Source organism: Prosopis cineraria, unplaced genomic scaffold (genome assembly GCF_029017545.1).
Source record: "Prosopis cineraria cultivar Desert tree isolate PC_DT_omini unplaced genomic scaffold, ASM2901754v1 PC11, whole genome shotgun sequence".
Lineage (NCBI taxonomy): Eukaryota > Viridiplantae > Streptophyta > Magnoliopsida > Fabales > Fabaceae > Prosopis > Prosopis cineraria.
This window is the reverse complement of record NW_026555342.1, coordinates 8,465,528-8,482,509: the sequence shown is the minus strand read 5'-3', so window position 1 is coordinate 8,482,509 and position 16,982 is coordinate 8,465,528. Positions and strand designations below refer to the sequence as shown.

The window sequence follows — 16,982 nt, the reverse complement described above, 5'->3', positions numbered from 1 at the left end:
ATTAAATAAAAATCAAAATAAAGCCTGTCAGAGAGCATAATTCTTTGGCAAAGTGAAAAGACACAACCAACAAGACTAGTATAGTGGTAAAATATGTCAAATCAATATTTCAACCCGGAGAAAAGATATGTTAACATTTAGCAGACAAAATAATAATTAAATCTTAAAATATTAAATTAATATTTATTAAATCTTTAATAAAAAATTTTATCAATTGAATTATAAATATTAATTTAAAAAATTACAAATAAAATTTTTTATTACAATTTAAAAATTATATTTAATATTTAAATATTTATTTATAATTAAAACTCTTAAATTTATAATGGTTAAAATTGATATTTTAACTTATTTTTTAAAAAAATTGACAGGAAATTAATTAATATTAATTCAGTATTTTGAAATGTAATTATCATTTTTTTTATTTAGCATTTAACTATAAACTAAAAAGGATTGCCTTAAATAGAAAAACACTTATGCACAATTTAAAAAAATAAAAAATAAAAGGATATACATTATTTTAGTTGAAAAATACTACCTCTAATTTAAAATATAAGTATTTTTTCAGCTAATTTTAGTTTAAAATATAACTAATATCGTATATGTAAAAAAATTCATTTTAACTTTTATATTTATTAACTTAAATATTCACATAAATATATTTCTTACTCATCATAAAATATATTGATAATTGAGATTGAAAGTAAAAAAATAATATATATTTGTATAAAAAAGATTTTATTAGTACGATTTTTTTTAAATTTTTTTTATATTTTAAATTGAAGTTAGTAGTATTTATTTAGTTTTGTATATAATAACAACATCTGAAGAATTTTCAGGGATAATAATAACATACATGTCAAACATTGAATCAATCACACATCTACGGGCAAGTCACATGCAATAAAAAGTAGCGTCATAGGCATTTGGAAAGATCATACGGTCGGTTTATGATTTGTAGAGAGGGTTTTTTTTTTTAAAAAAAAAAAAAAAAAAGGCAAAGTAGAGAGGGTGTTAATTACTCGCACCGTTCGTATTTAAGTACACAAAATCAAAATGGAACGGAAAGATACGGGGAGAATGAAAAAGCATGTGAAGAGGAAGATTCAATATGGAAAGTTGTACCCTTTTTAAAAAAAGAAAGAAAGAAAGAAAGAAATGGTAGAACCATGAGCAATCATAAACGAGACAGGTATGACCCACATGAGCTCAATGATTTTCTTTCTTTTCTTTTCTTTTTCTTCCTAATGGACTCAAAATAACTTTGTTTTATACCAGTCTCGGTCTGAAACGGTTATAATATTGAGGTGCACCTATTTGATAGAAAAACAATGTCCAATAATATTGTATTTTGTGGCCTTAACTACAAATTTTCTTTCTTTCCTTTTTTAATCGACTTGAAATAACCTTATTTTATGCCAGTCTGAGTTCGAAACAGTAATAATATTGAGGTACATATTTTTAATAGAAAAACTATGTCCAATAATATTGTATTTTTTTGTTGTCTAACTATAAATATAGATCTCATATATTGTATGAAATTTAAAATGATTTTGGATTATATATAGTAGTTTATAACTATGAAACAAGCGCTTCGTTCTCAATATCAATAAGATGGATAGTGGTGGGGTTGCTTTAAAGCAAGGCGTGGGATGAAGACATGCAATTCGGGGAGTCTTGAGCGGCACCGTCATCGTCACCATTCATAGCAAATAAAGTTTTTAATGCATTAATTAATTAAGTATGCCTATAGCTGTATGACAACTTATATTTGCAAATTTTATATTAAAAATATTAAATGTTGTACTTACGTTCAAGGATTAATGTTTTTTAAGCCACACTACCTGGATTTCCAAAATACCATTAGTTTGATTAATTGGATCGAGTTGAGAATAATTATAAAGACGATAAAACTCTCTCGGTAATTATTTAATGCAATCTTTTGAACCTTAAATGTAACTGTTTCTTTTATCAAGATCACCGTCTATTAAGTTATTTAAAATTAAAATACTAACCCAGTTGGCAAAAATAATAATAATAAATAAATAAAACACTAACCCAGCAGAAGAAGCTGGGCAATTTAAACCGTTGCTGATTTTGTTTGCTTTTGGACAAAGCTTTTGCACATTTTGCGGGATTACTTAAACGCGTCTTCATATAATTGCTTTGCCTCTCTCATAATGGGCTTCTCACTCCGATACTGATATTCAAACCTACCTCCTCAATCAAATCTTTATCTTTTTTCCGATAGCCAGAAAGTTCTTCGCCAATCAATGGCCTATGGTAGAAGCAGAGCCTCCTCTTTTTTCGATGGGTTCACTCTGAACCCTCTCCCATACCCTGTTCTTCTGATCCTTGCCGTGTTATTCGTCTTCCTCGGCATGTCGTGGTACTTATCCTACGAGGAAGTTGTCGAAAGTGCAGAAGAACAATTGGGTTGGGTTCTGTTTGCTACCCCAGTTGCGATCCTACTCTTAGCCCGGTGGTTGTCTTCCGTAGATACTTCCGATTGGTTCTTCTTCGGCTCTTCGCCATGGGAAAGACAGAGAAGGACTCATCACCTTCCATCAGAGGGAAGCTCGCCATGGGGTGTGGCTGCTCTTATTGTGGTCTTGCTTATCATGGTTCAGTACCAGTCTTCCTTTCTTGAAAGCTGGTTCTTTTGATGTGATTTTAATGCTGTTCTGTTTGTTTGCAAGTTTGTTTGTTTTTTAGAGGTTTGATTTTCTAGATAAAACGATAATTCATTTTATTTTGTTTGTCATAGGATAGAAAACTTCGGATCTAAGACATAGATCTTGTCAGTTGTGATTATTGTAAATATATGATAGAAGATGGTGTTGTATGAATCTGGTTTAAGATATGGAACCTAGTTGATCGGAAAAGTAGCTCTGAATTCTTCCGTCTTGGATGCCAGAGAAGCAAGGAGATTAAAAAAAAAAAAAAAGTCTTCAGATTCCTACCGGTAGTCAAAACTTGCCCCGATAGTCCGCGAAAAGGAAAGAAAATAAACGAAATCGTCCAGCATAAGTTTCCTCTTTTTTATTTTTTTGGTCATAAAAATATTGAAATTTCAATTTCACTTATACTTAGTAATTGAATCACAATCATTCAAGGCAGACAAACTTTCTGTTCACCAATCACCTTTCTTAGATAGGCAACTAAGCATTTTTTTTTTTATTGACAAATAATATAATGCGCGGTGTGTTGCAAAATCTAGATGAGAGAACATGAGCAGAAAACACGCGAGGAGAAAGCTTTAATTTAAAGACAAGGTTCTAAAGGTGCCAACACGATGTGCTAGAATTCTCAGTCTCTCCTGTCTGTGGTAATTAGTCTGACCTTCAGAGGCCAAACCACATCGACTGAAATGAAGATTGGTACCAAAGCAAAACCAAAAGCAGAAGCACCAAGATGGACACACTCGAAGAAGAGACAGACACACCAGGTTGCTTCAGCGAGTCATGATCTGAGTGGAGTCAGACGGAAACTGAGCCTTCTACCGGTCGAATATGAAAGAATGAGGAATATCAGTAAGATGGGCAATAGTAAGAGGAATAAGTGAAAGCTAATGGCTGCATGATGAAACTGAGTTTTGTAATCTGTGGATTGGGAGAACCACAACAAGCTAATGACAATGCCAAATATCATAAGGAAGTGGAGTGATGGAGCAGAAATGGAGGACATGGTGTGCCCTGTCCATCCTTGTTTCCATTCTGCACCCCTCCTCTTGGGATACAACCATTCCATCTCTAATCTCTCTTGCTTATTCTGATGACAGGGATGGAGACAAACCAAGTTGTGGCCAATGATTTATATCACGAGCTTCGTTTGCTTCTAGCTAGTACTTGGTTGGCTTTGGCATATATTCTTTGAGTGTAACTTGTGTCCGACTTGCATGTTTTATCTTGTGCTAGTCCTTGGAAGTGTCCGATGCCAAAGTAATGTCTTCATTGAGAAGGATGAGAGCATTCAATTATCATTTCGTGTGTCGAATAAACAACACAACACGCTTCACTTGCCATGAAAGACACTTGCACGGTAATCCATTTAGATAAAGTAATTGGGTAATTGCTCTTCTTTATATCTACATGATGATATATCTTCTACTCAGGTATGTTTGGATCACGAATTATGCAAAAGAAAGGACCTTTTTTTATTAAAAAAAAATCTGAAATAAACCTTCCCTTCCTTTGCTATTTTCTTCGTTCTCCTTATTCCATTCAAATCTTTTTATGGCAACGTGACCATAAATAAAATTGAGGCATAGTCACTTTGTGCTTAGACTGATATCTACCGTATAGGTCTTGTTATCCAACACACTAACACGTGTATATCAACATCTGTAAATGATTGATTAAAAGCTTTTTGTTTCTGTTATCAATCCTCTTTTTTTATGTGATTATTTGATCGTATTAGATTTGAGCATTGTTAAATTCAATTAGAAGTAAATACTCTAGATATGTTTCTTACATTACTTTCGAGGAAAAAAATACAATTGTTGGAATCTCTCAATTATCAAATTAGTTCTAGAATCTGTGGAAATAAATAATAAACGTTGCTTCAATATAAATTTCTATACTGCTACTCACAAGTCACATCTCCTTAGATTGTTTCATAACAAAATTCTTAAATATAACACCCAAACCACTCTATTAAGATGGTGATAGTTAAACATACCTCCAAGATAATAAATTTAAATAAATAACTATCGTGTGTTGGCATGAGATTGCTCATTCACCTAACACCTCTACTGGCCATCTTTCAACGACTAGCTCTACAAGCCAACCCAGTAGAACATTAAGATGCTAAGTATGTTCATAACTTTGAGAATCATACTCTATTCATACCAAAACACTATGGACTTATTTGGTACAAAGCACTGAGAAGATTGGATTGGTATAGGCAATCCCACCTTTTTCATGTTTGGTATGGGATGATGAAAAATTTAATTCCAATCCCACCAAGTCAATACCATTTACTCTTTAGTATTGAAAAATAAATCTTGATATTGATTATTTTTTGGCCCACATGCCCTCCACCCCAACGCTCTCTCATCTCTCCCTCTACCCTCCACCCCTTCTCCCTCATCTCTTCCTCTGCCCTCCAGCCTCCACCCCACCTAACAGCCACAACGGTGACAATGATGGCGATGGCAACCACGTGTATGAAGAACAACAACGATGATGACAGAATGGAAGAGTTGAGCAAGGATGGACAAATGATGTCTCTTAGTTCCCACACTAGTGATGGGAAAGAGAGAAGAGGAAGGTCTCACTCCATCAGCTTGTCGATTTGCATCACCAATGAATAAGTACCCTTCATGTATCGAAAACCAAAAAGGCCATTTGTATCATTGATCACTAGTGAGCAGATCTCCATCACTTCATCTATCTACATGAAAACCAGAAAAGGAACAATGATAAGAAGAAGAAGAAGAAGAAGATTGAACGTGGCCTTCATGCATGGCAAAGAGAGCAAAGGAAATGGCCTTTTGCACCGCTGTGGTCTTTGGGGGGGAAAGAGAGTAATTGTGTTAAATAATAGCTAGGTTACAATTTTTCTTTTTATTATTTTAAGGACGTTATAGTGTTTTTATGATTTATATTTAATTGTAAAATAAAATAAAGGTAAATATTCTCTATAAATATTACTCCATACTAAATATAATTTTGAAATCTTATTTTCACTACCAATTTCAATCCTTTTAAATTGAGGCCTACATATCAAACATGGCCTATATGCATCCTATCCAGCAACTTGTATACACGTGAGTGTTAAATTAACTTGAATGCTTGTTACTCATATCTCATATAGGATTTAAATTTAACACGGTAGTTCCCAAATCAATGAGTTGACAACACATGATATTCAGAATTTATGAAACCATATATCCGTAGCAATCAAATTACTAGTTATACTGCAATTGAAATGAAATTCCAATTTTATACAAGACCCAGGAAATATAACAATTGAACCAGTCACGCTTCTTCTGATTCGAAGTTAGGTAGCATTTAGAACTTGGAGACCCTACAGTTTATCTTTGAACAAAGGCCTGACTACGAACGTGCCGCATGGAATTTAAAATGCAACATAACACTCCTGAACCTTAAGTAGGTCTTGAACTCTTGATGCAAGAGTAAAACGTGATTCCTCTTACGACTGCTTCTAAGACCTTCGCAGCCAGTAATAGAGAACCAAAGCAACCTAGTCCCAGGAACACTTGCTTGCAAACCTTTGTAAGAATGAAAGCAGAAAGAAAAGCCTCAGATTATATTCAAAAAGCACGAGCACTTTCTGTAAAATTGAATCTCCTCATTCATCAGCTTTTCTGCTCCCAATTACGCTACTTGATGAGCTATCCTGTAAGCTATGAGAGGAAGAACACCTGCCAGATGAACTCCCTTCTGTGTAACCGCTTTCCTTCTTGGACAACCTGCTGGATTTTCGTTTCCCAGATGAAAACTCCTGAAAAACCCAACATGTCGACACAAGTTGAATATAATACTTTTCATAGTTATGGTGAAATCTTCTTCAAAAACTGAACCTAAGAAATAACTAACCTGATCTGTCGTAGATCCAGGAGTTTTCAACTCCAGGTCTGTGGTGACATCATTAGCACATTCATCATTTTCAACCTTGCTCTCCCTGGATGATTTGTTTCTGGAATCTTGTGTTCCTGGTGCATGGGAATGGTTACCTGGAGGAAGTGGGAGGGTTACATATTGCGCGGACTGATGTTCAACAAGAGCATTAGGGGCCGGATAAGGAACAAAGGTTGAACGCGGATTTGGGATGACCCCAGGATTTTGATTTGCAAAGAAGGGGTATGGCTGCATGGGTGGATGCATAGGAATTGGACCAGGAGGGATTGCCACTGGCACTGGCACTGGATATGGATATGAAGGTGGAGCCATCATAACTGAGTGATCCATTGCAGTCCAAGGGAAAGTAGTCCTGAGACGCTGCTGGTATTGGTTATTCAAGCTCTCAATGTCTGATTTAAGAGAGGCCTTCTCTTCCCTAAGATCATTTTTCTCCTGAGTCAACTGGATTTAACAAGATGAGATAGTTAGCTTTATTACTTAAGTCCCACAACTAAGTTACAAAATAAGTAAGGCTACCATTACCTCTTGGGATTCTTCAGTCAGCATTGCATATTCCTCTTTGAGTTTACTAACTTGCGCAGTAAGGTCCTTCAGCAATTGGATTGTATCAACAAGAATGGTTGCTTTGTCATTTTTGGGCCTATCAGGATCTGCATTTCAAGTGTGTTTTTTCAGTTCCTAACATTAAATGACTATCATATGCATATCATATCCTAAAGAGCCTAAACTAATAAAATATTAAGCCAAACCAGGTTACTTCAGAAACTAGAGTGCGAATACAATATCGAAACTCCATTACTCACTTTTCTATCTAGACTGACAATTACTCTTTAAAGCCTCTAACATGTTGATGAAGAAACCCATAAACAAGTATCATCAGCAAGGTATAGATATCACCCACCTATAAAACATTTTTCTGCACACAAGATTCTGTTCTAATTTATGACTCATCTGGAAATATTTGCATGCAAAACGGTCCAGGAGCCAAATAATTAATCAATGGAAAGTATGAAAATGTTACATCATAAATCAAGCTCTAGACCACTAGTAGCAATTTTGTATTTCCAAAAAGAAGGTTTCATTACCTAAAATGCTACCCAATTCTACAAACTGTTCATTGAGCCGGTCCCTCCTCAATTTTTCTCTGTCAGCCTTTTGAGTTTTTCTAGCAGCTGTACAGTCCATGGGCTCAACCTCTCAGTCCTTAGGCTGCAAATGTCAGTTCCAAAACGATAACTAAGAAGGCTTAGGCGAATGATTTCAGCTTTGGATAAGAAAAACAAACAGTCTGCATGGTGTCACAATTCAAAATGCAGATTCACCATGTCTGGAAGTCATGACTCTTGCTTTTGCTTTTGGGAGGAGGAAGGGGGCTCAGACAGTTCCTTTTGGGTTCTGCTTGCATATTATGTTGGCAAGACTCAACAGGGTCATAAGAACATATCGAAAGTCGTAACTATTCAATGGAATGAAAAATCAAAGAAGAAGAGAAAAGTAATTTTAATATTAAAAAATATTTGTGCACACCTCATCCACTACTGGAGCCCTCAATGCTACTTTACATTGCAAAAACAAGCAGGATATGAAAAAATAGAACTGCATTAACTATAATCCAAGAAATATTAAGACATAAGATGAAAACAAAAGATGGATAGCGTCAAGACAAACCTATAAAATAATAAATGGAAAGCAAATCATGATAATACAACCCTTCATACCCGGAATTCGGTCGGGATCTGGTAAACGGAACGCAAGGATAGAGGTGCCGAACGAAATTCAGCGAGGGATAATAGATTAAGCTGTGACGAGAAAGTTTTGTGTTCTAGCTGAAGTGTGACAGCACAAGCGCAGCCGAACGAGCGTCCGTCATCGACGAACTACGCTAAGATTTCATCCCTTGGCTTTTCTCGTTATCTGAATCTCGGCGTGTACAATTGATCGATCGTCGTGTTCTGTCGAACGAGTATACGACGTCGAAGATGGTGTCGTTGTGTCTTTAGAGTTGACTGTTGAGGGTGCATAACGCCTGTGTCTTTTGGCACTCATCATAACTTAATAATGGAGGAAGCATATATATATATATATATATGTATATTCAGAAAAAATTTCACTGCAATTAGGATCGGTAATTCAAACAAATTGAATTTATTTGGATAGAGTTTAATTTGAGCCAACTTATTTAAATTAAATTTGAAATATCCTACTCTCTTTAAAAAGTTTATATAACTAATCACAACTCCAACTTTTTTATGGTGAGTTCAGAATGGCCAGTTGAGTTTGGCCCGAATTATCGACTCTAACTATAATAGTCTTAATTATTAGCAGTTAAATCTAATATTTTCAAAATCAAATCAAATATTAAATCAAAAGGGATTAGTGATTCACGATTTGCATGATCCAATTATGTTGGATCAATAGTCAAATTGATAACATAATAATTAAACAAAAATAATATTAAATATATATAATATATAGAAGAAAAAATTCATAGTATGATAATAAAATGACATGAATGTAAATTAATAATATTATAAATTATAATTTTAAAACTTGTCAAATATAGGTGAATCTTAATTAAATTAAATATAAGTAAACTAAAATGTATCTATATTTACATCTTTAATTGTCAACACTTTTATAAAAAATTGTTTTAAATCATATTTTATACATTTGAATTGTCTAAAAATAAAGTTAACTTTTAGTAAGATCTATTTTTTGAATTATTATGATTTTTTTAATTTTTAAGTTTTTTTAAACATTATATGTAAAATTGTCTGGTTTTCTTAAAACTACTTTAATTTTTAGTTTAATTTTGATTAAATTTGGCTCAATCATGAAAATTGTTTTTTGTCCAAATAGAGCTGTTAATGGCTTTAGTCAATAGTTAAATTGATTTGATTGTTTGATTCAATTTGATTTTAAAATGATTAGTTAAATTCCTAAAATTTTGAAACATCAATTCATTTCCTATATGTCTCACTTTGGTTAAATTGAAATTAAGTTTTTGAGAAAAAACAATATAAAGAACTCCATTCCCCCACTTTAGTTGTCTAGTTCTCATATTGTATTTATTCATTTTCTTTTTTCCCTTGATTAAATAGTGGTGTTATCTTATTAATGAGACAATTACAAATGTTCTCCACTTTAATTGTTCATTTTCTATATACAAATTATTTATTTTTACCTCAGTTATTTTTGTAAAAGGTGGATTGGGTTTATTTGTGCCATTTCTTTAAAAATTTAATTTCAATTTAACCCACGTGGGACTCACATGAATTGAATTGATGTTTACAATTTTATAAAGTTTGATTGTCAGTAAGTCTGATCAAGGGGGTTGCAATGAAAGTTCTCCTTGTTTCTATGTTGTAATTATTTTTTTACTTAACTATTTTTGTACAATTATTTTTACCAACACGTTAAAAACGTGTCTGTGCCATTATTGTTGAAGAATACTTAAGGAGAAAAATAATAAATAGGTCCTTACCTATTTAAGAACTTAATGATGAATAAGTTTCAAAAATTTAATTTGCAGATAAATTTTAGGTAGCAATTAGATTGATGGATTTAAATTTTGGATTTGAAATTTTATATTTAAATTTTTACATTTAAAATTTATGTATTTAAAATTTTTATTTGGGTAGTTTTAAAAATTTTAAATAAAGAAAATGAAAATAAAAATGAATTTTTCATTGAATTGAGCTTACATTCAAAATGAAAATAAAAAATAAAAAATAAAAAATAAAAATTTTTCTATATTTTTTAATTGATGGAAGAAGAGAATGAGAAATAAGAAAATATAAAAGAATCATAGATATATCAATAATAAAAATGTGAAAAGAATGAAATGTTTGAAATGATTATGGTGTCAAGAAGATTTAAAATTACAAAGCAATTATGATAAAAAAATGAATTTAGATTTAAATCAAATTCATATTCATAATTTTTTGTATATTTAAATGAAAGATTTAGTTCAAATCCAAATTTAAATCTTTATTAAACCAAACCAACCATGAGGGATTTTATTTTTACGCTTATAGCCCCTTACCCCAACTGTTCCCAAAAAATTAAGGAATTTGAATATTATTTACAAGGTCTTATCATCCTTAATATAACATTCTTTAATTTAGTTAAATATTTATAATAATTTTTTAAAAATATCCTTATATCTGTGACTAATGTCATTAATATTAGAGAATTAGTCAATAAAATTCTTACAAAAATGCTTGAAGAGAGTATTTCTAACATATATGAAAGGATCAAAATATCATTTGACCACGATGGCCTAAATCCAACTCATAACCATATGAATGCCTTTGCATTTTAATTATAACTAGATAGATTCAGACCCACAGGTGATAATAATTTAGAGGAAATTAGCAATTTCAAGGAAAACAATGAAATGAATTGTTTGACATTAGATATATAAAAATAAACATACAAAATTTTCTTAGAAATAAAAAATATTTAATAATTCATGCATATTCTTAATTTAGATTGTAACATAGAATTTAAATAATGACAGTAACTTAATACAAGATAAGTGTTTATAATGTATTAGGTATGGCTTTATCAATAACGCTTATTTTGTTTTTCTTATATGACTATTTAATTATATTAGATTTGAATATTGTCAGTTTAATCAAAAATAATTTTTTTAAAAGACTTTTTTTTAACTTTGTTAAAAATGCATGTTGTATAGTGTCATCACCTATCACAATTCTGTGTCAAAAAGTGTAATTACACATTTCTCTTGACTATGTTTTTTTAAAGCCCGAATAACCAGTGAAAAAAAAAATTGACACACAAAAATTAGAGAATGCTCCAAAACGACAGCAACATTTAGTTGAACCAGAGACAACGTGCCCTTTCAAGGTTTTCCCCAAAAGCAGTGTTGTTGTTGGTATTTGGTAGTACTAAAAAATCCCCGTCGATTTTATGGTTTTAATTCGAAGGCCACGAGTTTCATAACTGTCATCACAATAGTGCAAGCCAACCCTAGACCTTGGCCTTTTCCCACCCATGGCGCCCCTCAACAAAGTTTGGATTTTTTGTGTTGCTTTCTTCCTCCTTGCATCCCCTCTCTCACAGGGTATGTTACTCGGATTCTAGATCTAGATCCGATTTTGCTTCGGTGTACTTTCATAATTGGCTGGTCAGCTTGTCCGTACTTGCACTCTGTGCATTCATTCCGATTTCCCAGATTTTGATTTTGTTTCTCATATGAAGTTTAATTGATGCAAGATCGATGCTTGCATGCGTATTTGGATATCGATGTTTTGCATTGAGGAAAGTCAACCTTTTTTTATTCATTCCAGTGCCGTTACCAGTCTAATTTCGGACCCAATTCACTCGGAGCAGGATTTTGATTTTTGATCTGAATTTTTCCTCTTAAATTTAATTTTTCTGGGCTCTTGACCTTTGTTGGACCATAATATTTTCTCCGCTTTCACTGCTTATCTGCGGCAGAACTGATGAACATTCGTTTTTAGCATCACTTATGCACAAGTTATAGACAGGAGGTTTCTTTGTCAATTTTGGCCATCGTATTGGCAGGCACTTGTATTAGAAGTTTGTCTTTTTAGATGATGATGCCTATTATTGGAACCAATAGTTTAAACTTTAAAGCATTCGGTTGCATTTAATTAAATTCAATTTAGCTGTATCTTTATTACAAAATAAAATTCTAATTGAATTCATGGTTTCGCATGGGTTCTGATTCAGAATCACTTAAAATGGCGATCAACTGTACGCAACTGGATGTTATTTGTATTTAGTTTGGTTCATTTCATTTTAAATTTGATGTTGAAAGTTCATCTATTCTAATATAGCATCTTTTTCAAGCTGGGAACTCAGTGCAGCTCATATCTGATCCTCTTTGGGACCCTAGTTCTGATTCTCAGAAATATCTTGCTAAACTTTATTTGATTAATATTATGATACATTTTGTGCATGGCCTTGATAAATGTACATGATGGTAGTAAAATATAGTTCTTCTACTTCTTAGTTGTTAGGTGCCAGTCAGACACGAATGATGCTGCAGAGACAACTGAAGAAGTGAGTGATCTTGGCATTGTTGGCGATGATGTTCAAGATTTTGGTGATGGGAGCTTTTCCTCTGCTCCTGGAATTGATACAATTTGTCTGTTCCCAAAAAATAGCGCAAAAGGTAAGAATCTTCTTCTGGAGCTCAGAAAAGTATGGTTTGCCTGTTTTATACTTATAATCTGTTATTTCCTCTAAGATAATTCTGGTGGTTACTTTTCCTTACTCATTTGATGCAGTGGCAACAGCTGGAGAAGAGACTGAGCTACTTGTTGGCGTTAAAAATGATGGTAATTGAATCTAATTTGATGCTCATTATAATTTTTTGCTATTCAGCTTCATGCTCTGTTTTGTATCTGTTGTTCAGCCTCTGTGTCTTTTGTTGGTGTTGAATCACTTTTTATGAAAGCAACATCTCCTCATAACATAGTTTTGCATTGTTTTCTTTCCAGTTCCATGGTTTCCCTGCGTTTGGAGCCATTGGGGGTAAAAAAAAAAAGATGAGAAAAGAAAATATAAGTTATCATAAATCAGTTGATTCACTTTATTGTTCGAACTAAAAACAGGGGAATCAGGCTTAAACGTGATAGCAATTAAGGCCAGCGTCCACATTCCATATAATCACCATCTTCTTGTCCAAAACCTTACTGCCCAGGTAATGTTTTTTTAACTGAATTTCCTATATATTATGCTAAGGAGTTGTTATGTTCATATTTTATTCTAGTATTGCTGTTCTGGTTCAGCAAATTGTATTATTTAAATTATTTAAATAGTAGCCTGTGCTTTGATTGCAGGTTTTTAACAATGGTTCGGTGCCAGCTTCATCACAGGCCACTTTCCCGTACATATTTACTCTCAGCAAATTATTCCAAGTAACTCCTTTAGTTTGGAAGCATGACCCAGTTTCTCAATGAGTAACCTCAGAAAGTGAGTCACTATTCAACATACCTAACCTGTTTATTCTGCTGTGCAGCCTGGAAACTTTGATCTTGTGGGTACCATTGTGTATGAGATTGACACACATCCATACCAGAGCACTTTCTATAATGGAACAATTGAAATTGTTGAACCTAGTGGTTTTCTTAGCATGGAATCTGTTTTCCTTGTTACCCTTGGAGTTGCGCTCATTATCCTCTTTGGGCTATGGGTTCATGGCCGTATACAGAGCCTGTCTAAGGTAATGCAGTTCTTATTCTTCTAGTTATCGGTTTCCATGTGGCCTTTGCTGTTAGAGGTGGGTCACGATACTTCATAATTCAAGGGTTCATCCAAAAGTGAGGCTGAGCATTATTTCCACACTTACAAAGATTTGACGCATAAAGTGGCGTATTAGTAAGAGTATTTGGGTACATATCACTAATTTTCTCGATACTATATCTAATATCAATTAGGAGAATATGCAATAGCTGAGAAATTATGATTTGGAGAGAGATGCTTAGATGACCCAGGAGTAAGAGAACCCTCGTGGATAAATCTGAAGGTGTGAAGGAAAAGAATCTTATCTGCGTGGTTTAAACTAATACATGTTATAATTATTGAACTTTGCTTTGTCATATTTACATGGAGGTAGAGAATTCATCTGCTTCCAAAGTACATAAGAATTTGTCTCTGTGGTTTCCTCTTCAATAACTTTGTGCTTGTGGCAGACTCATTATCTAGTCTTATGCATTTTAGATTCGAGAAGAGAAGCTGCTTTTGAATATTTTTGTTAAAATATCTCATTGGTTCTTTTCTCCCACTGAACCCACTTATATCATGTATTCTTGCTCGTTTGGTGATTCTCATATGTCATATATGGATTTCTCTATTTGCTCAGAAAAAGAGAGCTCCAACTGTTGAAGTTGGCACAAAGACTACAGATGCTTCCATGGATGAATGGCTTGAGGTGTGTATTTGTACTTAATTATAAAACTTTTTTCTATTTGATGTCATGGTGATCACTTTTTAATTCTTTCTTTTTACGCCATTTCTATTTACAAGAAACAATTGTAACCTTTCACTGAATTCTCATATCTCTCTCTTCATCCTGCCTTTTGACATCCAGGGAACTGCATATGCTCAGTCACTGTCAAGCAAATCAAAGAAGAAGAAGTAGATAAACAATTCTTGTCAAAATTCAGCCGTACAAGACTGTACCTTGAGGTGCAGAATCTTGTAACAGACAGGTTGGAGAGTTAAATAGAACGCGAGGATGTAGCTCTAAAGTTTAGGCTGGAGAAACGTGCCTTTTCTGTTGTAGCTTATAGCAAAATTTTTGCATTTTCTTTTCACTTGCGTGAATTGAACTAGTGGAGCTTTTTTATTTATAAAGGGGAAAAAAACTAACAAGGATGAGTTAGCATGGGAGCAAACTTTTTGGAACCAACGGGATTTCAGTTAGATTATGCTTACTCCATCTAAATTATGTTCTGCTCCTTGGTGAATTTGGTATTTTGGTTTCTAATTCTTGTGATGCACTTGGTTTATTTGGAGAATGAGACAGTCAACGTGATTGCCTTTCATGATACAGTTGGACATGAATAGAATGGTGCGGCTAGAATTAAAAAAGAATTTAGAACATTCTAATCTATAAGTAAGGTTTTAGCAACCTGTTGAACTGTGGATTTTGAACTTTCACGTGACCCCACCTCCAAACAAAGAATTAAAAAAATTTTGGTGTTTTCGAGACTTCATGATCTCCCTAGCCCAGTCCTAAAGACAATCTGAAAGGAATATGAAATCTCCGAGTCACATATTTGGCACTTTGCCCTGTCTCATTTTCCCATTTGCTACTGATCGTTTATTGTTGGCTTTATTTATTATTCCTAATGCCCCACTCAGCTGAAATATCCATCAATATGCTGTTGCCATTTTGCTATTAATCTTCTTGGACTTTTTCTATATATACATTAGGAGGGTTATCCTTGATTTTTACCGATTCCTTACCCCACTCTTACCGCTTGTGTTAGCATTAGGTATCTTCTTCAGCATCTTTTTACTCCTCATGAAAAGGATTGAATAATAAATGTTTACATGGTAGCACTGGAATTTAAATTGTTAACATGGATTATATCACTTGTCAATAGACTCGATACTAAATTGCGTTGTTCCAGTGATGTAGGATTTTTGAATTAGTATCTTATAAGGTGCGGAGAACAAAGTCAGGATATAGTGGCAAATAGGATGAAATCTTTTATCGCCTATTGTGAAGCTAGGGATATTGGTCATCCACTTTATGTAGTGACGTGGGCTGTGGCGGTTCTTGTGGCGATTCCTTTTAGGGATTCTGTGAGAATTTCATCGGAATCTTTGTGAAAGGAAAGAAAAAGATGGCCATCGTTCTGGAGTGGGGCAATCATGTATGGGCAGTGCCTTGCATGATTGTCAGTGTCACAGACTCACTCGGTTGGAAATCAATGGAATCCTTTCAGTGATATGGCCTTGCTCCTTTGCTTAGCATCTTGTGCTTATGCTCACTCTCTTTTTGGTCAAGCGGTATCAACACTCCCGTCTTCGCCCTCATTGAATACACTCTTTTGTGATGTGAAGCACTCACACATTGATAAATGTTTAGGTAGATGAGGTACACTACGCCAATTATAATCTGTTTAAATAAAATGTCTCAAATAATTTAAATAACAATTATAATCTGCTTAAATAAAATGTTTCAAATAATTTAAATAAAATTTTGTGTGATATTTTTTAATTAATTTTATTCTTATAACAAAATGCATATTTAATTTCTTGCATGTTTTTCTACTATCATTAATATCAAAATAAATTTATATTTAATATCATATAAATGTTATATTTTTATTAAACAGATCATAAATAACGTGATGCATCCGATCTATTTAAAAATTTTTGCTCAGGCATTATCATAAAATACATAACCCTGTATAAATTTTGGTTCTTTTAATCACTTAAATAAATCCTTTTTAAGCCAAATTGATGTACTTTTAACTCTTAAATACATTATTTTTGTTTTCTATAAAATATAATTCAATCTTTCTAATCCCATACACGTTGGAATTTTATTTCTCCGTGACACTCTCGTCCTTGATGCATGTTTCATCACTGCCTCAGATATTTAATTCACGTGCAAGAAATATGCCCTTTCCTTTGGGCTTGGTCACTCTAGAATGTTCGATCCCCATACCCATACCTTCAATTCAACTTCAAGACCTGACAAAGCTACCGTTTACAATGGATCTACACCGTCCGATCTTATCAAGATGGTCCCCTACATTTAGTAATTTCACCGCCTACATTCAATTGAGATTTGGGAGCATTCATCAGGTTTGCACGTCACCCGCACATGAGAAAATCTCTTTGATTTGTCTGGCTGCCCAA

The 16,982-nt window shown here is 33.4% G+C and overlaps 3 protein-coding genes across 8 annotated transcripts; 2 read left to right on the top strand and 1 right to left on the bottom strand.

Annotated features, from left to right (window-relative positions):
• The first annotated feature begins 2,115 nt into the window (after positions 1 to 2,115).
• Positions 2,116 to 2,885, top strand: LOC129286713 (uncharacterized). The gene has a single exon (XM_054922717.1). The coding sequence runs from the start codon at positions 2,274 to 2,276 to the stop codon at positions 2,664 to 2,666; it is 393 nt and encodes a 130-aa protein (XP_054778692.1). The 5' UTR covers positions 2,116 to 2,273; the 3' UTR covers positions 2,667 to 2,885.
• Positions 2,886 to 5,868: 2,983 nt separating this feature from the next.
• Positions 5,869 to 8,639, bottom strand: LOC129284982 (transcription factor bHLH121). Of its 6 annotated transcripts, none has more exons than XM_054920514.1 (7): positions 8,327 to 8,639; positions 8,136 to 8,164; positions 7,931 to 8,003; positions 7,694 to 7,817; positions 7,131 to 7,258; positions 6,564 to 7,049; positions 5,869 to 6,468 (listed from the first exon to the last, which is right to left on the bottom strand). In XM_054920514.1, the coding sequence occupies exons 4-7, from the start codon at positions 7,791 to 7,793 to the stop codon at positions 6,316 to 6,318; spliced, it is 867 nt and encodes a 288-aa protein (XP_054776489.1). In that variant the 5' UTR covers positions 7,794 to 7,817; positions 7,931 to 8,003; positions 8,136 to 8,164; positions 8,327 to 8,639; the 3' UTR covers positions 5,869 to 6,315. The 6 variants fall into 6 exon arrangements, with proteins under 6 accessions (XP_054776489.1, XP_054776491.1, XP_054776488.1 ...); XM_054920516.1 differs by having other exon boundaries at positions 8,136 to 8,161; XM_054920513.1 differs by having other exon boundaries at positions 7,931 to 8,164.
• A 2,862-nt stretch (positions 8,640 to 11,501) lies between these two features.
• On the top strand, positions 11,502 to 15,093 carry LOC129284983 (translocon-associated protein subunit alpha-like). The gene is made up of 8 exons (XM_054920518.1): positions 11,502 to 11,697; positions 12,613 to 12,774; positions 12,890 to 12,940; positions 13,217 to 13,305; positions 13,445 to 13,522; positions 13,624 to 13,827; positions 14,467 to 14,535; positions 14,695 to 15,093. The coding sequence occupies exons 1-8, from the start codon at positions 11,628 to 11,630 to the stop codon at positions 14,743 to 14,745; spliced, it is 774 nt and encodes a 257-aa protein (XP_054776493.1). The 5' UTR covers positions 11,502 to 11,627; the 3' UTR covers positions 14,746 to 15,093.
• Positions 15,094 to 16,982: the final 1,889 nt, after the last annotated feature.